At 39.0% G+C, this 23585-nt stretch overlaps 2 protein-coding genes across 2 annotated transcripts in view; one reads left to right on the plus strand and one right to left on the minus strand.

Moving 5' to 3' along the window:
• Positions 1-18568, minus strand: part of STXBP4 (syntaxin binding protein 4) — a 66616-nt gene extending 48048 nt beyond the window's left edge. The window contains exons 1-11 of the mRNA XM_059485579.1: positions 18435-18568; positions 10803-10876; positions 10510-10605; positions 9455-9524; positions 8567-8641; positions 6500-6585; positions 5773-5902; positions 5089-5221; positions 2932-3038; positions 2372-2555; positions 1315-1393 (exon numbers count right to left, since the gene is read on the minus strand). Coding sequence (XP_059341562.1) covers positions 1315-1393; positions 2372-2555; positions 2932-3038; positions 5089-5221; positions 5773-5902; positions 6500-6585; positions 8567-8641; positions 9455-9524; positions 10510-10605; positions 10803-10869 — 1027 coding nt within the window. The 5' untranslated portion in view covers positions 10870-10876; positions 18435-18568. The remainder of the gene's footprint in view (positions 1-1314; positions 1394-2371; positions 2556-2931; positions 3039-5088; positions 5222-5772; positions 5903-6499; positions 6586-8566; positions 8642-9454; positions 9525-10509; positions 10606-10802; positions 10877-18434) is intronic.
• A 104-nt stretch (positions 18569-18672) lies between these two features.
• LOC132081949 (cytochrome c oxidase assembly protein COX11, mitochondrial) lies at positions 18673-22299 on the plus strand. Its single transcript, XM_059485934.1, has 4 exons — positions 18673-18929; positions 18996-19151; positions 20231-20356; positions 20829-22299. Exons 1-4 carry the CDS (start codon positions 18693-18695, stop codon positions 21009-21011), a joined length of 702 nt encoding a protein of 233 aa, XP_059341917.1. The 5' UTR covers positions 18673-18692; the 3' UTR covers positions 21012-22299.
• Positions 22300-23585: the final 1286 nt, after the last annotated feature.

Raw genomic sequence — 23585 nt, forward strand, 5'->3', positions numbered from 1 at the left:
AAAAAGGGCAGCATGAAAGAAGTGGCAGGTTTTTTAAAGATGTGCTGTTAAATAAGAAGAAAATGAAACATGACTAGAGCTGCAAGTATTTGTGCTTTCTGCTCTACTCCCTCCCTACATTCTTCAGATGTGTTCAGAGACTGTGCCCCTCCTGGTATCTTCAAAAAAATAAGCTCCTGTGTACTGAATTATATTAACCAAGAGTCTTATATACTGAATATATTAAAAAAAAAAGACTTTTGTCTTGTTCCTTTGATTCAGTGTTTGTCATAGCCAATATGTAAAAACTTCAGGTGTATTCAATACTAAAACTTTGCCAGTTTCAACAACCTACATTTGCTCAGCTCACCCTTCATGGCAGGGAACCAACTGGTCAGATTTGCAATGTGGGAACTGCTTCATTTTAAATTTGAATATCTAATATGGGGTATAATAAATGCAGGTACAATTTAAATACTATCAGTGGAGAGATATCTGGAATGAATCAGATTCTGTGCATTTGTTCTTCCTCTCCTCAGTATGTTAGACATGAGATTGAGAAGTTCAGCTTAAGCTTAATTGCTACTGCCTGAAGAAAAAGAATATTCGGGTGTGCACAGAGAAATACAGAACAGAGCCAGTTCTATCAGTGTGCCAATGGGGACTCCCATTATTGTGTCACACTGTTTCTAAACACAACATACTTGTTTCCCACAGGAATTACAATTGTTCAGCTCAGATTTGGTTCTGACCATGTTTCACAAACCCTGTTTTTCCTTAAATGTTGTTTTCAAAATATTTCAAGATGTGATCAAAGTAACTCTTGTCCTTGTTACAATGTCATGACTCTAAAACACAAATATACATGATAGATTGTATTTGTTACTAATGGAAAAGCTGTTAAGAGAGCTGCATGTTAATTCTAGCCTTTCAATATGCTGCCCTGATTTAAGCAAAAAAGCCATGCAAGCAGCATACATGCCCAGAATTTCATCAAATCAAGAAAGCACAGTTTCTATGGCAACCTAATCTTGATCTATATGTGAGTCTTCATTATCAGGTTTCTACTGAGTCTATTATCATGACTGCTGTATAGCAAATGTTGTGATCACTCATTTTTGTTTGGTTTCAGCTGTTTGTTAGAGACAATGTAAGTTATATTTGACAGAAGCTACTAAAAATCCATTGATCTCAGTGCTTTATTTAGGAGTATAAAAACAGAGCAATATTCCCTTTTTTTTTAAAGACTACTGAGTCTCACTATGCACTATGTTCTGTTTGACTGTTATTGAATGAGCAAGGAAAAGGGTGGCAGGGAATGAAATCAGCACTTACCCGTGGCAGACACATCAGCAGGATTGCTGTCTGGAGCAGTAATTGGAGACTGCTCTCCCATCTTGACTCCAGTTTCCATCTAGGAGAGGAAACGAAAAGTCATGAAATACCATTTCTAAAGCAGATCACAAGCCAAAGCAGAAACACAGGTTCATGAAAAAAGGGACAGGAAGGAAGACTGGGGGAAGAAAAAAGGGCTGGGGAGATCAAAACAACCCCAGAAGAAAAAGAAAGGCATGGAGGGGGTGGTGGTGGTATGGAACAGCATTGGAAAAAATCAACTGGGGCCTCATCAAAATCCTGGGTTTTGAAAACCTTCACAGATTAAGACAGCACAGTCTCTCTAGGCAACCCAGTTTATATCCCTAGTAGGAAAGAAAAATGGGCAAGCATTTTAAGTACAAATGTAAGATTAGAAATTCACCTGTTTTGATTTCATATTTGAGAACATTTTATTCTTCCTTCTTCTAAGGCAATACTTTATTTATCTTTAAAAATATGACAAACTGAAAACCTGCTATCAAATATTGAAATGTTAGTTTTAAAATCTTTGTTCTCATGGTCAACATTACTTCTTCACACTAAAGGTGAGCTGTATGAATTAAAACAATTGCAGCTTAGCCAAAAGAATGGGGGAAACCCCCATACTTCTAGGACTGTTTTTAAGCAAAAATCTCATTGTCACAGAGCAAGTGTGAAATTGTACTGTACTCACACATTTGTAGTAAGCAGGGAGTGTTTTGTCTCTGAAATACATAACTATTTGTATCTAATTCCAAAACCTCAGAGAAACAGTGAAGGAGAACTTAGTATCTAAGAACACAATTAATGCTTATTTAATTTGTTTTCTTACCCCAAGTCAACTAATTCCTCTCATCAGTGTGGTTTACTCTCCTGTTATACAACATGGTTTTTCCAAAAGTGTTGATAGTCCAAAGACAATATTGAGCAGGAAAACAGACAGTCATTTTCTTAATAAAATAGAAACTCAATTACGATTAGGAGGAAAACAAGCATTTGCTCAGTTTGTTGTAAGAGGATTAAGAAGCACACTCACAGCATCTGGAGGGAATGGTGAAAGCAGCCTCCCAGCAGGAGAGGGAAGAGGACCAAGAGTTGCAGCCTGGTGCTCTCCATGTGCTACAGAAGATGTTAAGAGGCTGAAAGGATGCTGCAGATTCTGTGGAAAACTCTGTACGTTTTTCTGCCTAATAAAAGCTATCTCCCAAAAATTTTCAAACCTAGAATGAAAATTTTAAAAGTTTCAACATACTGTATACTTATATTATTCATAAGGTTATACTTCTGCAAAAATTACACATTTCCAAACACCGTGTGGGTTTATTTAATTATTTTTCTAAAAGGATGTTTTGCTACCCATCATTACAAAGACAAATACTGTGTTTTTTTTTTTTTAACATTAAAGTGTCATAATTTTGCAGGTCTAAAAGGTGCACTTGAATCTTTTCTATGAAATAATATTACAACTGAGTATTTTAAAAAATTAGTATTCCTCATTTCTTCTAAGCACACAAAACCCCATTTCACATTAATCTGCTCATAAATATGATCTATTGAACCATTTTGGATGGTTGGCCGTTTGACAGTAACAGATACCTCATCTTTGTTCTGTTGATTATACTTTTTGCCTCTTCATAGGAGACTCCAATCATGGACTCTTTGTTGATGGACACAAGCTGATCCCCAGGTTTCAATCGTCCATCCTAAAATAACAAATATAAAACCAAACCCACAAACTTGACATTAATTGCTAACACTACAGAAAGAACTGTATAGTCACAACACTTGGACAAATTCCCCTGGTTCTATTAGGACAAAAAATATCAAGAACAGCTCTGCATTCTGCCTGTGCTTGACAATCCTCCAGAAATAAACAGATTAAACAATCATCCCTTACCATTAAAGCAGTCATTATAAAAACTCATCAGAGAAAACAGACCTCAGAAATTGTATAAAGAAGAACTTTGGACTCAGCTAAACATTTCTGTAAAAAAAACAAAAAACAAAAAAACATGGAAACAAACAAGAGATTTTTCCAGCACTGACCCATCTGACTTTAGGAAGCTTCTTTACTAATTAATTCAGCTCTGAGCTGGATTAATTTGTATTTCAAAATCAAATGTTCATGGCAATACATGGAACTCTTCAGACACTCACCAGCCATGTTAATGAGAAAACCAGACTGATCTATTAGTACTCTCACCAGTCAAAACCATGACAGAAATAATATTGTCAGCATTGTGCTTCTGTTGAATTAATTGCAAACTCTCTACCAGCACAAGAACATTTCACATTTCTGAGCCAGAGACTCTTTTTTTACAGAGAGCCCTCCACAATTCAACTGGAAATTCATGTAATTCACCTATGGTTACAGAGTTCTGACATTTGTCTAATGTAATACACATCATGTAACACAGAACATGTCTCTGCTCTTCAGCTTCTAAGAAATCAAACACAAAATTACTCTATGTGAAAAAAAAAGTGTACAGAAGATGACACATAGGAAATAAATAAAATATCTTCTTAAAACCAGTATAATTTTACCTGCTTAACACCCACATACCATAATTTTTGCTGTTTTGTTTCACACCTATGTCAGTAATTTACTATCTTTTTTTTTGTCACTTAGTATTTTGGTTTTGGTTAAAGAATAAAGCTGTAGATCTTTCATTTTGCTCTCATCTAGCATGTTCTAAGATATCCAACGGTGCCCTCACGTGGCAGACATTTAAAATATGCTTCCTGTTTCACCTTCCCAAACAGGATAACCAGTACTGGGAAATTACCTCTATTATTGCTAATATTAGAGCCTAATGGAAACTGATGTCTTAGCCTCAGTCTATTTATTATGTGTGATAGGCTTTAAATTATATCTTCACAGTGAGAAAAATGTTTTAGAAAACACAACAAAATAGGAGAAAATAAAAGATAAATGATTACCATTTACCTAGTGAAAGAGGTCTTTGAGAAATATTGTATTTGTATCTTCCAGCTTGCATTTTAGGATTAAACTCAGTCTACAGAAATTCAGTAACAAATAGTTATGAACTGCTTGGGGACAAACAGAACCCCACTGCTCATGAACTGAGCTCATCCTCTCTTGCTGGGCCAGAGGCAAGGGCTGGTTATCTACACTTCCAAATAACCATAATTACTCAGGATGCCAGAGGAGACACTTGGATAAACAGTTCTGAGTACCTGAACCAGGATATTACATTATTTATTTACTTTTTACACTGACAAATCCCCCTGGATTTACATACTGCATTTGTCACAAATTAAAACAATAACCAACACAAATTCATACATTTTATTAGTCTGCACTTTCAGAATATTTTTTTCTAATTTGCCTACACAACGATTTCCAACTGCAAGGATCCATCTAAATTAAGTTTCAGGGAAATATGGTTTTTTGAGTGTCCAAGAAAATAAAGAGGTGCAATCTGTAGCTCTGTCCCATCCTTCCTGCATTACTTTGCATCATGCAATCTCTTATAGAAGTTGGCTTTGTACCTTCTCATACATAAACTGAGGAATAAGATCCTCATTTACCTCAAATGAACTTATGAATAAATTTTCATTACCATGCAAATCTGTCACACTGCAGTGAGATAATTCTGTTAAAAGAGAGGGCAAGGAGGAACACAAACACATTTTGTATTTAAAGTATAACTGCAGATGTAGCATACCAAAGCAATGAAGGCAAAAAACCACAGGTGTCTGAAGGGGAAGGAAGGGAAAAAATGTCTTTACCTTATGGCAATCACCACCAGGGATAATTTCTTGAATATATACCAAAGGCCCTTCATTTCTGTTAATTCCTCCCACAATATTCAAACCTAGGCTTGTTCCTTTGCAAACAGAGATAATCTGAAATGCACTGTCACTAGAGACACAAAGAGAAAGAAAAACAGAATTACTTCAGAGAACTAGATAATAAAAACTGGAGCAGTAGCTTATTTTATCTTACAGGTTTTGCAAATATGTATTACAGTAACAAATAGAAATATTATACATTTAATCTTAGCGTTCAAATATGACACTATTTACTACAAAATCAGCCACCTCAGGCACTTCTGACAATTACAAAAAGAATTTATACTTTAATTTACAAGGCTAAAAACTCCTGTCTGCTATATAGAGTAGAAATATATACTATATCCCAAGGCTTATGGGAGTATCTGGGTACATATAAATCAGGAACATTAATTCATTAGGAGACACAAAAAAATTAACCTGATTAATCTTCTTCTGCCACATGAACAATAAATACATAGAAAAGAAACTTATTAGTCTGCAATGTCAATGGTATTATGAGCTTCAGGACTAGAAGTTAAAAAATAAAACCAAACTTTAACACTTAGTGCTCAACCCAAATTTTCCTGACCAGCCAAATAACAGCATTTCCTCAGCATTTCAGTCAGTTTTGGAGATTACTTTGGAAGCTTTGGAGATGGTGGTGGGACAGAATTATTTCTGCTGCTGCTGGTGATGTTATCCTTCAACTGCAACTGAGGACTCTGTGACCTTGAGGATGACCCAGAAGAAAGGCTGTCTCTCGATTTTGCTTCAATAAAAGAAATAAAAATAAATAAATGAATAAAAACCGCATTTGGGAAAAAAACACAAAATTTCAACTCATGTAAGAAAGTTCAGTAGGACTATTTTCATATAAGAAAAAAGACAACAAAAAAAATGCCTGCACAGTAAAGAACTGAGAGCCACCCAGAGTTCCAGGAATATTTTTTTAAAACATAACAAGTGATTATTTCTTTCAAATTGGGTGTAAAATACAAAACAAACTAATCCCCCATGCTATATAAAGGCATCTCAATTAGGCAGCATTTCCAGAAAGATTAGAATTTATAGTGCTCTGGATCAAATTTCTATTAGCATTTTGTGGCACATTTCAGCTACAAATACAAAAAAACTTTTCATATAAATAATTAATCAAAATTGAAAGTAGATACCAGTATATTTAAATAAAGAGCTAGGGAAACTGACACACAAGTTCCTCAAGGTACATGGGTGTTTTGTTGGACTTACAGCCACTTCCTCCAATACACCTCCACTAAAATAAGCAATTTTAAGTACAAGTTTCTACTCCACCCAAGGGTGATTTTTGCCCCCCAGGATTGTTCCAGGCTGGGAAGTGATCTCTCACCAGCTAAATGATGTGTTGGAGAAGTTCTTGCAGAGGTTGTGTCACTGTGAGAGCCATACTTATCCATTAGGTCATGAAATTCTTTCCTGTGCCAAGAAAAAGATTTTCTTTGTCAGTTTGAATGGATCCTGTGAAACCTGCACTGCTTGTACTGAACAGCTGCTCCTCCTCAGAGAAGGAAGCTCAACCTCCACTGAAAGAGGAAAGCCCTGTCAAATGGCCAGAAAAGGCAAAAAAAAAAATAAATCATGTAATGCATGATAAAGATGGGAATAAAACAGATTGTGGACAAAATGGACTATTGGTACAAAAGCTTTATTTTTACCTCTCTTTACCCTGAATTACAAAACTTTAAAAACTTGCAATAAAGTCAACTACAGATAATAAGACAGTGGTACTACCAAGCTCCAGAACAATTTCTTTATATTAGAGGGAATCAGATTATACACCTATAGCATACTCTTGTTTTTAAAGAATGCTTTTAGTTCAATTACACTGAACAAGAACCCAGAAAAGACTGACAAAGATCAAGGCTCCTTAAAAACAAGAGGACAGAAGAAATATTTATTAACTACTAAAAGCAGAAATTCCTTGCAGACACCATTCACATTGTAACAGACAGGCAAAGATGTACATCTTGCATGACAGGCATTGAAGAAAATACAAAAATACCTGATTTATCTGATATTGAAGCCAGCCTAATTTAAGAAAAAAAGTTTCTAATCTGAGCTCTGATTACCTCAGTGCTAACTGATTTAAAAGATAAATATTATCTAGAGTGATGTAAGCCAGAAACATCACCAAATTAATATACAGAATTAGCCAGAGAGAAAAGAAATTAACTAATTGCAAGGAGAGTAATTCCCAGGTAATTCTAGTTTGACTTCTGAAGGTTGTTCAAAAATGCTGGGTGCATTATTTTTTAAAAAATAACATTTATTGTGCTAATGCTGGCCCCAGAGTACACACATAAACACAGCTGAATGTAAATCAAATAATCTTTAAGCACAGAATGTAAAATCATAAGGTGGCTGGTGAGGGACTGCATGGAGTGACCAATTCTGCCCAGGCCACTGCACTTCCCCCCCAGAGTGGTTAAAGGACTGATGGATTTTAATTATTCCAGGAGTTTACAGGAACTAGGCCAGTATGCTTTAGATCAAAGCAGATTAAGAGTGGACCTCGCATCTATCTAGGCAGTCTGAAAAAAGGAGAGATCAGAGGCTACAGAGTGATTTAGATGTTGAATTCAAGGAACAGAAAGAGGAAGCTTAACTTGGACAAAAGGCTAAAGGAATTTAGAGAAAAATCCTTTATGGGGAGATTACTCTGGAAGTGGAACATCCCAGGAAAGGCAAATAACAGCAGATACTCTTGCAATGATTATCAAAAACAATTACATAACAGCTGTTTTCTCCCTAGATTTAAGTCAAAAGGGGACACAGACCTGGTTTGTCACATTGCTGATGATTCTCTACCAACACTGGTTTATATGCTAAACTTTCATCAGTCAGGTTAGAGCAATATTTAACATAAATGTCCTTAAAATGAATATGTATTTAAAATGTCCTTAAAATGAAAAGTGCTTTAGACTACCTGCTGCAGTGAATAGTTTAACCTACTTACCCAAACTATTCAAAGCTCATTAGAAATTGAAAAGCAAACTTCTGAGGGGAAAAAACAACTGAATCTGCCTTTTGTCAGAAGGCAAGACAAGCTTAAACCTTACAGTTCTTTGGTAGCTCTAATAGAATCCTCATTTTTCATCATTTTAAAATGTGAGGAGTATTTCAAAAACTATCACAGCAGATAATTCTTAATGGCATTAGCTGGATTCCAATCCTCCTCTGTAAACTGAAGTTGGCCTGAGCTTGCTACTTGAAGTGATTGATGCAAGTAATCTCAGAATGAACTGGTATCAAACACCATGCAGTAAAATGTGACATGTGGTGGAATTCTGCAATTAAAACTAATCTGAAACAAAAATTCATGCAAGCTCACCCACCCACCCTGAGAAACAGCACTGGACTTTTATTAGTTTTGAGGTTAAAACAATTTTTCTCTTACTTTGCTTCTTCATCTCTAGCAACGAGCAGAGACATGTGATTAGAGGCTGAGGCTGTTCTCAAGATGTCAACAGCCCTAGAAGGGGGCAGAAAAAGGCCAAATAAATATACCAGGGTGCTGGCAAGAACTGAGCAGTGCTAGAAGAGCAGGAAAATGGACAAATTGCTAAGGTAGTTAATAATTTGCATGGTCAGATACAGAGAAAAGAGCTTGGCAGCAGCAAAACTTAAAGTGAGCACCAAGGAACAGAGCAAAAGACAGGCTGTGGTGCATCTGCTGACAGCAATAAGCTGGGACTGACCTCTCTTTCCCTTCCCTTCTGTCCCCATCCCTCCTTGGGCCATCCTGCTGCCTTCCTGAGCCTCCTTCAGGATTAACAGCCCACCCCAACAAAAGCAACTGCTCAGGTGTGCCTGGCTCAGAATATCCCCCAGCAATACAAAAGAAAATGCAATTCCTTTGCATTTTCAATCTCCATCTCCAACACTGAAAGCTGCACTGATCTCTGCAGATCCATCCACAGAAACCACCTACAGCTCCTTCTCTCCCCTTTCATTGTGCCATTACATGATTGCTGCCACCATTCACATTCATCAGTACTGAACAGCAGATAGTTGTATTAACAGCTTCTACTGCTGTTTTCACACACATGCTGTCATCTGTGTCATTACAAACCAGCTGATTCTGCTGCTACAGAAGCACATAAAGTCCTTCACTTTTCTACAACAGTTTTGCTGCATTAGATCTACAGGATAAATTACTTGTGAGTAGAACTCCAAGGATCTCAGGGGAGCTGTGCTCTTTCAATCAGTCACTGACAGTGTCCAAAATAATCCATGTGTAACATTCCAAGCTCTAATAAACTTTCAGAAATCAGTATGAAGATACCTTTCATTTGTTACTCCAACCAGGTTTTCTCCATTGACATCCAGAATGAGGTCCCCAGTGAGCAAACGGCCTTTAAATGAAACCAACAGTGATGGATCAATCAACAAGAAAATGGTGAACATTTTGTATTAACCCAGGCCTTTCCTTTCAATTTTATGTGACTTAATGCATTAAACAACTTTATGACCCTTGGCATCTGATCCTAAGTAAGGCAGATAATTGAGATAAGACTAGAACCTATAAATCAAAATCTTACTAACAACAGAATAGCCACCAAAAATAACTGTCATTTAGTTATTTGTACTACTTACACACAGCATAAATACTTTTGAGACTAGAATTTATATTTTACAATTGTGGAACTAATTTTATTTGACTCTTGCTCTTAACATTACTGTAAATTACCATGTGTAGATATATTAATGTTTTAGACATCAATAAAGTCAGCTAAAGGAATTTTTAGAACCAATTCTACCTTTAACCTCCTGAAAATCTCAAGTTTAGGAAGTGGATGCAGATTATTTCAAATGATCATTTTGCACAAGACAAGCTGGCATCTCAAAAAAAAACCGTACAGAGACCTAGGATGGAACTCTGTAGCTTAATTATTGCACTCTACTGAGAGTAATTTCTTCTCTCCATACAGACCTTAACTACCAGCACACCAACATTAAAAAATAGTAATAAAAATTATCAGAACTAATTAAAAATACTAGGTTTATACAGGAAACCTCACTCTTATACTTTATACATTAAAAGTGATTCAGCATCACAACACTCACTCAACAGAGCTGCCAATTGCCAGAAAGACTGCTGGTGGCTTTCACCAGCCATATCTAGATTTGAACACATTTTCAAGACCTGAGTGTATTAAAATCTTTTCCCATAAAGGTTCCAAGTTTCATTTATCTATCTTAAAGTAAGCTAACACCTCACAGATCCTGACCAAACCGTATTATTTTAAATATCCTTACCCACAAAGTAAAATAAAGACTTCTTTTGACACCTTTTTATACACAGTGTGTTTGTAGCCAAAAAAAGTTAAAATTACTTACTATCTGTAGCAGCCACCCCCCCAGGCAGAATTCTCTTTATGAAAATGCCATAATCTTCTGCTGTTTGTGCCCGATAACCTCCAATAATTTTAACTCCTGAACAACAAACAAAAAACAAAAGGGAAAAATTGGTTATTCCACCTGTGGTTAGAATTGGTTCTTCTACTGTGCTAAATGCATTTGCAGTCAACTCCATGAAAGGCAAATAAACTTTCCTGATGCCAGGTATGAGCTGCCAAAGGTGTTTTCAGGCCTGATTTACTCAGAGTAACAGAATGTGCAATCTTAGTTACCTAATCCATTCTGGCAATCAGAGAAAGAGATGCGGTGAACGGCTCGATTTATTCCATGGGGGCCCATAATGGTCCTAGGGAACAAAATAAAATCAAATTACAGAAACGTAGGTAGAGCTGTGTTAACAGAGAAGAAATTACAGTGACTGTGTTTTCAACTCAAATACAAACCCAAACCAACTTTCTTCACTGACAACTTCATATTGTTTGATATCTCTGAGCCACCACCTCCCCAGCCAAAAATCACTCTGTTGTGATGAAAAGGTACAATAAATATACAGAATTTACTTCCTTTTCCCCCAAAGCACTTCAGGCTGAACTGTGAATCCCACTTTGTGCAATAAAGGCATTGTGATTAAATAGAAACAAAATTCCACAAGCTGGTCCATCTTCATTTAGGCAAGAAAAACATACCGTAAAATCAGTTTTCATTAGGTAATGAATATTTGAACAAAAGCATAGCTAAGCCAATGCATAAAATTATTTCCAGATATATCTAAAATATATTTTTTTATATTTATGGACATAATGTTTTCCCAAATCTACTAATTTCTTCACTCAACATTGATTTCTGTCTCTATTGTAAAAAAGGTTTCTTTCCAAACTCTTTTGCCTGATCCTCTGTGTACCTTCCCACTTCAAGGGGAAACACCAATTCCATGGCACTTGGAATTATCTAAAGGCAAAGAAATATTTTGAAGGCAGTTGATCATGCAACAGACTTAAAAAAGAATACAAAGTAAAATTAAGAGTTTTGAAACTTAAATTTACAATTTCATCAGACTCATGACCAGAACACTGCTCTGAGAATGCAGAGTATTAAGAATGGAAATAAATCCAGATTACCCTTTACCAGGTTTTATTTTCATGTAGATGAATTATGGGCTAAAAAAAAAAAGTTAGTTGTATTATATCTCCTCTGTCCTTTCACTGCAATATTTTTGAAGATGACTCAGTAGATCTCTTCTAGAAAATAGCAGAAGCACCACTGAGGTTTTTCTGCTTTGACCTACATATTGTTCTCCATTAGATAGTGTTGTATTTTCTAGAAGGTCCTAGTGAAATGTAAAAACAAGAATTCATTAGCAGGGTGGGAAAGAAGATCAAAGTGGAGGACACAGTGACCCAAATCCTTCCACACAACCTAATCCAGCACACAGCCTGAACTCTGTGCCTGAAACTGGGTACATCTGCAAAAGCCAGAGGACATCATTAAAAGGTGCTGTGCCAGAAGGGAGAGAATTCTAGAAGGTTCAAATGTTCTTAAATTCTAGCACTAGCCAAGAGATCCAGCTTCTAAAGAACATCTGCAGCTCTTTTGGGTTTGGAGAAGAAAACTGGATGAGATTTTTTTAAATCAAATGATAAGCACTAGCTCTGAAAAGCAACAATTTCCCAAAATTTTGTATTTCCAAGTATTTGCAAAATTAGCCTTTGCTTTAGAAAGGCTGGCCACAAAAAGATACCTAATAATTCTAATAACCTTTAGAAACAAAAAGTAAACCTATGCTTCAAGCACTGTATCATTTTCACTGCAGTATTTCTTGAAGTATTTGTTTCACGGGCTAAAAAGAAATAACGAAACCCAGTGGATGTGGTGTGTGTTTGACAGGACTGCACATGACCATGCCATGACATGTCAGAGCATAAGGTGCCCTCTGTAAGGCTAAAAGTGAACCAAACTGCTTTTACTTAATCACAGCCTGAAAGGAAGAACAAATCCCCAAGCTCAATATTTATTTAAGAATACTCTTTGGACAAGCTCCTACTACACGACAAGAACAGAGTATTTTGCATTTCTACCCAGGACTGTCACTGCAATTATTCCACAAATTGGTTTTGAGGCTGAAGGAGAGCATCCCAGTCATGCTTTGTCCTGCTCTGAAATCTTAAACAAGGTATACTGATCTTTAAAATAGGCAATTATTCAATGTTTTCTCTCTTGCCTTTTGCTGCTACTGCTATTGGTTTTGCTTTACCATTCCCTCTCAGCAGTTTTCATACAGCAATTTTTTAATAAAAATTAAAAAGCAAGACCAGAAGTTACTTCAACCCCACACAAACCGACACAGAGGTTTTACTTTTGCAAAGTCTGAAAAGATCAAATCTCAGACTTTAAGTCTGAAGTTTAGAGTTTGCCAGAAATTGTAGAACCTCTTTATATACTACCATATAAAATAATAATGAAATATGATCAAATCTAAGAATAGGACAATCAATAGGAAAGAACCTACATTTTCAGAAGTAACTGGCAATACTTTCCAAAGAGAGATCCTAATGGAACTAAAACGGATTTTCACAAAGAAGACACAAAGAACACACAACTAATTGTTCTTATTAGTCAGTGGAGAGGAGTAAGATACCTCTGAAACACTGGAATTGTGATGCTGCCACCTACAATGAGAAATAACTGACACTTTGGACAGACAACTTTTACAAGATACTCAGGTCTCTTTATGCTCTAAAAACTCAATCCCTCCAACACATGCAGTTTAAAATTACTTCATCACATAAAGGCAAAAGCAAAGATTTTCAAATGCCCCGAATTTGTTTAGCATATCACATCTAGTCGGCTTTCAGTGTTAGGGTTTTTTCCCCCATATAACACAGATCTTCAAGTCAAGCTACTTGTCATAATTCTAATAAAATAAACAGAGCTTTAACAATTTCACTAAAATTACTTGTATTCAGCACCCATCCAACATTTATTTTATGTCATCAATTTCAGTATTTGTGAAATGTTAGCATATTTCTCCCAGAGCTTTAGAAACATGCTCAACAGTATAAATAAGGAAATATGCTTTTAAACCAGTTGGCGGTAGTAACAAAAAATAATTCAATGTTTTTTGCAGAAAAATATGCAAATTAAATAATCAATTGTCAATACTAATTTTTTGAGGCCAGGCAAAAGCACCTGTAAGGAAGGTTTTAGCACATCGAGAAGATGTGAGGCAAGAGATGAAATAAACAAGTAAAACTCACCACAATTTACACTATAACCTTCTTACACTAAAAAATACTAAACTCAACATTCCAGCTGAAGTCCTGGAATGCTAACAGACTAAGTGTGCAACATTTTGTCTAGATGCTCCAGTAAAGGCAATTAAAATGAACCTGCTTCTATTACTTTTAGCAGCATACACAAAGAAGTTGAACAACTTTGGGTTTTATTTCTTTTAGTACTTAACAGAACACACAGCTCCAGATATTCATCTGATCTCCATTCCTGAGAAATTATTAGCCATTTATGTGCACAAACAAAACATTTACCTATGTTTATCAATGGGAGAATAATACACTTTACTCACAAAACACATATCACTTGACACACAAAAATCTAAATTATAAACTCGGGCTGTTGATGAAAAGAAGCTGAAAATTATCAGCTTTTAAATGATCTTTCCTGTACTTTGCCCAATTACAGACTACAGCAATGCCCTCAGAACTGAATGGCTCAGCATACCAGTATAAGAGAGAGAGACCATCAAAACGCTCTGGTTCATCTTCAGCTCCTGGAGAAAGCAAGGACATCCTTCAGCACAGCAGGAAAAACAAGGACAACGCAACCAAACCGCACTGGAGGTTTCCAGCTCAGCCGGATAAAGGTTATGAGCAGGATGATTTCTGCTAACAACTAAAAAACCCAAACACAGAGCTCCAGCTGAGCGTTCTGCCTACTTAATCTTCTCTGAAAGCCTCTGCGTCACATGCGCTAATTCACCTAGAGAGGTAATGCTGACTTTTTCTCCCTTTGAAAGGGCCATTTAGAGCAACTTTAAAGATTGATAAATGCAAAGGACAAAATTTACTACACTGTGATTAAGCAATCTAGATCCAGCAGCCAAAGGCAAATGCGATGATTAAAAGCAACTTATTTCCTCCTGGTCTTCTAAAATTTATTTACATACACCCTGCAAACAAGGCCAAAAGCAGTAACTCATGACCTTTCTAAAGCAATCTTCCTAGCAGACTGCATTATGCACAGCCACACAAAAGGGAAAGCCAACAAAGCAGACTGGGAGTATTAATGAAACAAATGCCATTATGCTATTACTTTTCATTCTCAATCACGGTACTGGCTTGTGCCATGATCTAACTTGATTTTTAGACTTTCAAGATACAGCAGTCAAAAGTCAACACAGAACTTGGGTTATTTATTTTCTCTGGAAATACAAGCTGACATGTACTTTTCTGTGAAAGGAAACAAAACTGCCAAATTTATGTCATTACACTGTGAATAATGTAGTTTAAGAAGTCAAATGTATCACCCTTGTTCCCCGAGGTCAGATCCTGTGATAGGAAACTTGGTCTTGCAGAGAAATGCACATTTTCAGAAATTCTGATCATTGCCACCAGTTTGGTTAATGAATGTTTCCTTCCAGGCTTACCACAGAAGTACCCCTACTACTCCCCCTCTCTCAAAAGATCCTAACAAGACTGCAGCTTGAAATGCAAGCCTACTGCCCTGTGCTCACTGAGGGCTTTAAGTAGAAAGGTGAATCCTCTCTAGCCAGGAGCAGCCCTGTGATCAGACAGCATCTGTCAGGCCTGGAGGTGCAGCAGGAGGGCTGGCTATGCCAGGAATGCAAAAGCTTATCTCAGGCACCTTTTTTTTTTTTTTTTTTTTTTTTAAAGCTGCAGTGACTGTGGTTTCATTAGCAGATAATCCTTCTGGGGAAAGGATCCCTTTGCTGAGAGCGAACTTGCTGAACAGCGTTCACAGAGAGTGGTCAGTGCACACACAGAAGGAGCAGAGTGACCCACCACAGAGTAAGGAGCAGGTCAGAGATGGAGATGGGAACATAAAGCAGCCTTCCCAGTTCCCAAATACTGAAAAGCCCCTCTGGCACAGTGACCACATCCATTCAGAGATGAAAATTTGCCCCTTTGCAGCATTTCCTCAGTCAGCTCACTCTGCTGCTGTTATCAGCATTACAGAAAAGCCATTGATATTTTAAGCCTCATATCAATTAGATTTGCTCCAGGCAAGGTTACAGAAGATAAAGTACCAACAGATTTTCTCCAACAAAACGACCTCTGTATTTAACACCAGTGGAATTCAATTTGTGGTATCAATATCAGGAGCATTTGTCAAAATACATCACTCAGATCAACTAGCATCACATTTTCTGCCATAGAAATCCCCCAATTAATGCATGGCTCAAGGCTCTCCAATTTCCTTGTTAAAAAGCAAAAAGTTATTTTTATTAAACCTATTAAACCTTTTATTAAACCTATTTTTATTAAACTGGGCTTCTTCAGGTCCCAGTAAAAAGCAGGTCAGCTTTTTGAATGTTTTGTGGTCTTTCTTTTCTAACCAATCAAGTTGTTTATGAGGTGGCATAATTCTAAATCTATGTTAAGTTTTTTTTTTTATTCTTCTGAATACTCTTTGCTGGATTCTATTGCACAAGTACAACAAACATGGTAAGTCCAGCAAGAGCTGCCTGTGCCTGGTTTTAATTCTGGTTTTGATGAGAGCATTGGTGTGGTTATTTGCAGTTTGGAAAGGGTCTGGAGTTACACTTTTCAGTCATGACTGAATCCATATTTGACATTTAAAATCTGATCCCACTTCTAAGTGGATAAGATTACGTTTTATAGAATGAACATAATTTTTTTATACCCTGTGACACGGGTAAAAAATATAATGGTTCCTAAGTACTACATATAAAATATTAAAGGTATAGAAACAGAGTATTCTGAAAAAGTAATGCACTGTAATACAAAACCTCCAGTCTTATGCTACTGCAGGTACCCCAGATGTACAAAGAAGTGACCTACTATATACAAGTATGCTTTCATAGTTCAGAAGCATTAAATTAAGAAATCTCTATGCAGGGTTTTATCTCTACAAAACAAGTCCTAACCAAGTGCCAATTAAAATAATGAAAAGCTTAAGGGACAATTCCTTCCTTAAAGTGTGAATTCACTGGTGTTGGTGTCAGCTTTCCTACGATGTTACTGCAGACTGCTTCAATATCAAAGTTATGTTAAGTCTTCATCAAGACAAGATCCTACCAATGAAACTGCAAAAATTTTAATATTACAATCCATTAACTGTATTTCTGCATCTAGGGAAAAAAAGTACTTACTCCTTCTCTGTATTTGTGAGGGGATCTGCACTGGACATCTTCTTAGAAGCACTATTAAAATAAAAGTTCAAAATTAAGAGCTCTGACATATGAACAGGCTCCTACAGGATCAAAATCTTCTAAAATAGGAGAAAAACCAGATTACAATTCTAGGACGATACAACATAACTGCTGAAGGCAAAGACAATCCCTTTTTTTCCCCATGTAAAGTTACTTGGAAAGGGAGTCTTGTTTTGTGTGTCTTGTTTTCTCATGTTTTTTTAACTTACACTCTGGTATTTAGTGTCTCTGAACTTCTCACATGAAGTACGTAGAACAGGCCAAAACACACAAAATGGGCTTAAACACACAAAATGGGCTTACGCACCACTAATGTAGCAAAAGCTCCAGAAATTTACATTGTGCTTTTATTAGTACATACGACAGGTTGACAGGAAATACAAAACCATGGATGTACTGAACTACAGTCATTTCAAAAAATGCTAAAAAAGCATTAATGCAAAAAATATCTGTTTGTATCAGCAGTAGGAAATCTTCCTGACCTTGTGAGGTGCACGGCTGAACCCTCACATGCCACAATGCAGAACAGGAATTATTTCCAAAGCAAGTGGGGCAAGGAACTCTCCCAGCACACAGCAAGGGCAGCTCCTGGCACCAATGTCACACAGCAGAATCCCCAGGTGCAGTGTCAGCCTCCACAAAACCCCTCCAATTCCTGCGTGACCGTACTTATTGTGTGAAAAAGATGTTAAATCCGCGTTGGAATGCCACAAATGCTCCTGCAGTAAATACTTTCAGGTTTTGCTCACTAAAGAACCAAAAACCAACAAAAACCAAAAAAAAAAAAAAAAAAAAATCTAAAGACAGGGGAAATAACACAGAATGGCTACAGCGAGCCTTTATCATTCTCTTATTCAATGTGGAAAACGAAAAAGTTCCAGGAGACCTTGTGTGATTCACCTTACTGGAACCACCACAGAAGAGAGACACAGCTCTAAAGCAGTAAATTCAAGTATTGCTACAGCAAATTTTATTACAGTGCATGACACCAGCCGTGTGAAAAACTATTGTTTGTGAACTTGGCCGACTTTGCCCGTCCTCAGGTTACCGCTACAGCGCTCGCTACCTCTGCAGCGTGTCAGTGCCTCTGCCTGAATTTGTTCATGAAATGAACAAATGAAACTAACGAGAAGTAAAGCACCGAGGGAAAAAGAAACAAACAAACAACCGGTGTCAAGCGTCTACAACAGGGGAGAAACTGCAGGCCCCGGACGGACCACCCGGAGCAGCTCCGCACCCAGCGCCCGTCCTGGGGCCGCCAGCGCGGAATAACCTGAGAGACAAGCGGGAATCTGCGGGACCCGGGGCACGCCTCCGGTACCAGGTACCTCCGGTGCGGTGTACCTGCGGGACCACCGCGCTCCCGGTGACCCCGCTCCTGGCCGGCCCTTCGGTGCCACTCCCGTCCAGCACAGCCCACTCGGCGCGGGTAACCGGAGCCGCGGAACCCCGCCGGCCTGTGGGCTGCTCCAGTTACCTCGTACACAACCTGCGCCCGAGCCGTCCCGCTGGCGAGCGAGGCGGGGGCAGCCACGGGCGGCTCCGCCGGGACCCCCTCGGTCAGCGCGCTCTGAGTGGGCACACAGGGTAATGATGCGATGGCGACTCGGCCCGCCCCCGTCTCTACTTTCCCTCCTTCCCTCCCGCCCTGTTCCCGCCTCTGTCCCGCCCCGTTCCTGTCCCGTTCCCCGCCCCGTTCCCGGCCGCCCGTCCCGAGAGCCCCCGCGCTGCGGCCATGGCGCTGTGCGGGCGGGGCTGGGCGCGCTGTGCCCGCGGGCTGCGGCTCGGGGCCTTGCCCCGGCCCGGGCTCTGCGGGACCCGCGGCGTGCGGGGCTCCAACCCCTTCACCCGGCAGCAGGAGGAGGAGTGGCGGCGCCGGAACCGCTCGACCGTGGGCTACATCGCGGCGGCGGCCGTGGGCATGGTGGGGCTGTCGTACGCGGCCGTGCCGCTCTACCGCCTCTATTGCCAGGTACGGGGGGCTCGCGGCCGGCGCCGGTTCCGCGGGCGCGGGGCCCTCACTGCCCTTCCCTGACAGGCCACGGGGCTCGGCGGGACGGCGGGCACGGGGGGCGACCCGGAGCGGATCGAGCGCATGGAGCCCGTGCGGGACCGGCTCATCAGGGTCACGTTCAACGCCGACACGCACGCCAGCATCCAGTGGAACTTCAAACCGCAGCAGAGCGAGATCTACGTGAGTCACCGCCTTCCCCCCTGCAGAGCCCTGGTCGCGGTCCGACCTTTCCGATCACTCGGTCCGACCGTGCAGGCGGCACCGTAACCATTAAACCACAGCACCCACACCAGGCCCAGCGCCGTGAGGACTCCGCCGCCTCCCTGGGCAGCCCTTCCCAAAGCCTGGCCACACCAACAGTGGAAAATGTTTCTGATATCGAATGGGAATCTCCCTGTCTTGCCAAGGCCGTTTCCTCTGGTGCTCTCAGTGCAGGCACGGCAGAAGGGCCGATCCCCACACCACTACACGCTCCTGTCAGTAGTTGCAGAGACTGATGTTCCACTTGAGACTCCTCTTCTTGAGACCGAACAACCCCAGACATGTTCTCTAGAACTTTCATCAGATTTGTTACCCTTTGCTGGATATGCTCCAGCACGGCAATGTCCTTCTTAAAGGACATTGTGTGTAGCTGGCCCTCTGCCACCCCATTAAACGATCAAAAGTTATTGAAGCTATATTTATATATACACTTCATGGTATATACACCACATGCACGTTGTACATACACCATAAAAGTGTGTATATATACTTAAAAATATACAGTATAACAGTATATACAGTGTAACAGTGTATTTAAATCTGTACCATTTCTCCTATTGCCCTATCCTTATAGGTACTTTTTTTTAATATTTAAAAAAATCACAAATTGACTCTTCTGTTTCAAATTAGTTCTCAAAATAAGGAGTTATGCTACTTAATAGTTTGAGTCCAGTACTGAAAGAATAAGCTCAGAAATTAAATGCACATCATATCTAAATCTGCATATTAAAAATGCTCTGTGTGCTGTTGAACTGCTGAGGATAATAGAAGACTCAGGCAAAATGGGTAAAATTAAAAATACATAGAACAGTATTGAAGCTTTTAATTTTGAATATGGGTGAACTGCATGTAATCAAAACTATTTGTGAAATAACCAATTTGAAACAGCAATAGAGAAAATTAATTCTAGATAAAGTCTAAAGAACTTGGTTTGAGGGGTGGAGGGCTGCAGTGAATTAAAAAAAAAAATAAAATCACTGTACAATTATGTTACACAGGTGGTACCAGGAGAGACTGCACTGGCATTTTATAAAGCAAAAAATCCTACTGACAAACCAATAATTGGAATTTCCACCTACAACGTTGTCCCCTTTGAAGCAGGACAGTATTTCAATAAAATACAAGTAAGTATGAACAAAGCAAAGATTGCATTTTCCTTTACACAAAAGAAAACAGTTACCCATAAATTGCATTTTAATCCCGGACAACACTTTTCGTATGCCAACATTTTAAGAAAATACATTGTTTTTTCAAATGGTAAAGTGCATCAATTCATTCTTAGCTTTACTGCCCTTACATCAAGCTGCTCATCCCATCAGAGTGGCTCCAAAATCTCTGTTATGTAGTACCACTCTGAGGGCAGGCAGAATGGTGTCAGCTGGCCCCTTGATGCCTTTACACACTTGATTAAAAGGTAATATATTTTTTTTCTACATCATCACAGTAACAAAATTACTATTGATCCTTCCCAGGATTTTAGGGGTGTAAAGGGAATGAGAGTTTATTTTAAACCATTAAGATATCTTTCATGTTGACAGAGATAAAATTTATCATTGCTTTTGTCTAATTGTGGTTTTTTTTTCCTCCCACCTGCAGTGTTTTTGTTTTGAAGAACAGAGGCTAAATCCTCAGGAGGAAGTGGACATGCCTGTCTTTTTCTACATTGACCCAGAGTTTGCAGAGGACCCTAAAATGGCTAAAGTTGATTTGATTACTCTCTCTTACACCTTCTTTGAAGCAAAGGAAGGACAGAAGTTGCCACTTCCTGGCTATCAGTAACAGGCCTTCTCTACAAAATCTGACTTCTGCTACATCTGAGTGCCAGTTTTGATGCCGTTTTTCCTTGGAAGAAAAAACTGCAGGAGTACTGTGCAGTATGAAATTATACTATTAAACCTCCATGGGCACATGCTGTTATGAAAGTATATGTATATATATATTTTTTTGGAAACCAACTTAATGTATCCCTATTACTTAGGGATAGTATTTCTTCATCAGACAGCGGAAGGGAACACACTGTTCCTGAAGTAGAGAGGGTTTTTCTCAGGCTATCTTCTTGTAAGATGTTATCTGAATACCACAAGGCAAATTCTTAAATCAATGTGTGAATTAAGATCTTCTTTTAAATATGGAAGAAAAAATCAGTTGGTAACTATCTAAAATTCCATTGCTGGCTCTGGAAAATAACTTGCATGTTATTTTAGTTACTTTAGAAGAAGGTAAACGCAGATAATAAATTGAGGTAATCTCATAACTAAACAAAGCTAGACTGCTATTTCTGTGTGAGCCTGCCTGGCACAGGAGGAGAAGATGGTTCAGAAGGTGATGCACCCTCTCATGTTATTACTGCATCAGTAGTTCACTTGGTAAGAGCAGACTGCTCTAAAGCTGTTATCATGAGAACAGTAATTTAAGTGTAAGCACATCAGACCTTTGGGATGGCTTCCATCTGGAAACACCATCTTATTTCTGTGTTGTGTCCCACTCATTTGAAGTACGTGTGGTGCTGTTGAGTGCACTTTGCCTCTGCAGAGGGCTCTACACTGGGCACCTCCACAAGAGACAAGCTTGGCTTGTGTCTGACATGCTTTGAGGGTGGGGCAGGGTATCACTGCTCTGAATTGCAGCAGAATGAACACCATAGGTGTCTCCTCAAAAACCAAGATCAGCCCATTCAGAGGCTGAGTTGGCCTGAGCCTGCCCAGCAGTGCAGCAGCTCTCCAGGGGGACTCTTTTACCACCAGAAGACATCAGTGGTGTTTATGTCACTTTCGGGCATTATCTGTGCAGTAGGTGCAATAACACTTCATCACTGCCTTGCAAACCAGGAGCAAGTTCAAGTAGCCTCCTCATTTTCAGACAGAAATTATTATCAGCCAGTATCTCCTCTGCTGGGCCATGTCTTTCTACACCTTCCAGCAGAGAAGATCCACTAAAGTAAGGGTGATGTTGGTTAGCATGGACTCTGAAAAGGCAATGTCCAGTTACTTAAGTCTCAATTATATTCGCATACAGTAACTCAAAAACTGCTTTTTTGAAAATAAATGGATGCTATCTTTAAAATCCATTATTGTACCAGTTACTTGTGTTGGTTAAACAGATTCTGGATGACATACAGGGCTTCACTGTTTATTAATGAAAACTTTTCATTCTTTCATCTCTCTAATGCATTTTATTCAGCAGAACATATGAAGCCCACACAAGTGAAATATATGTATATGAAGATAGCAGCAAGCTTTATAAATCCAGTATGCTTCAGGGAAGAAAAAGTAACATCAAGACAAATCTCTGAATCCAGGCTAGGGGGGAAAAAACCCAACTTCTTACCTCAGTTTTCTTTAGTCCATTGTCCTTCTGAAAGCTGAACTGATTATGGCAGTTCTCCACCCATTGCTTTATTCTGGCCACTGTCTTTAGAAGAAAAGGAGTATGCCCCTGGCAAGTGGCAGTTCCATAAAAATGTGGGTTCTCTGCCTGAGTTTGAAAGCCTAAATTTGCACAGTACTGAGCACATTCCCTCTGTAACACCAGCTCTAACCTTGGTCATTAGCCAGTTCCCTTCCATCTCTGTGACCATTTGTGGGATTCGCATTCTCTGAGAGAAGCAGAGAAGAGAATGATCAAAACAATTCTTGTCTCATTTGTTGCTCCTGTTGTTTTGTGAAATAATCTTGCTGGAAGATTATTTACCTGGAGGAATTTGGTAATTGGATTCTGGTATGTTTTGTTTTCTTGACCAATCTCTGCAAGCTGTGTCCTCACGCTCGGTCAGGAGACAGTCACGAGATTTTGTGCAGTTCTTGTTCAGTTTCAGTTTAGATGTAGTGTAATACAGTATAGAATAATATAGTATAATAAAGTAATTAATTAGCCTTTTGCTATCATGGAGTCAGATGCATCCTTCTCCCCAGATGTTGGGGTCACCCTGCTAATCCCATAACCATTGTGCTTCTGCAAACACGGAGAGGTTCCGTCAGCAGCCGCCCATTGTGGATTACACTGCAACAGCCCAGTTTGATTTGTTACCCTTCACTGTGGGGGTTCTGCCAGTACAACCCAGCTATAGGGGAAAAATAAAATCAATCCACCTCCAATCCTATTTTCAGCTGTTTTCTCAGGCTGCTGTCCAGACCACTACAAATTACAAGAAAAATGAGAGTAAAGCAACTCACCTTTTCACCTCAACTTAAAAAACTCCCAGACTCCTTCAAGGTTGTGTTTTGGATAGAAAGATGTTGTTCTAATGGTCCTGCAGCAAACTGCACAGTTTCACACTAAAATATACTTTCAATGCTACCTACATTTATATTTCAGGGAATACACAAAGAGAGAAAAACTTGGAAGCAATAAGAG

Source organism: Ammospiza nelsoni, chromosome 19, assembly GCF_027579445.1.
Source record: "Ammospiza nelsoni isolate bAmmNel1 chromosome 19, bAmmNel1.pri, whole genome shotgun sequence".
NCBI classification, from domain to species: Eukaryota; Metazoa; Chordata; class Aves; order Passeriformes; family Passerellidae; genus Ammospiza; species Ammospiza nelsoni.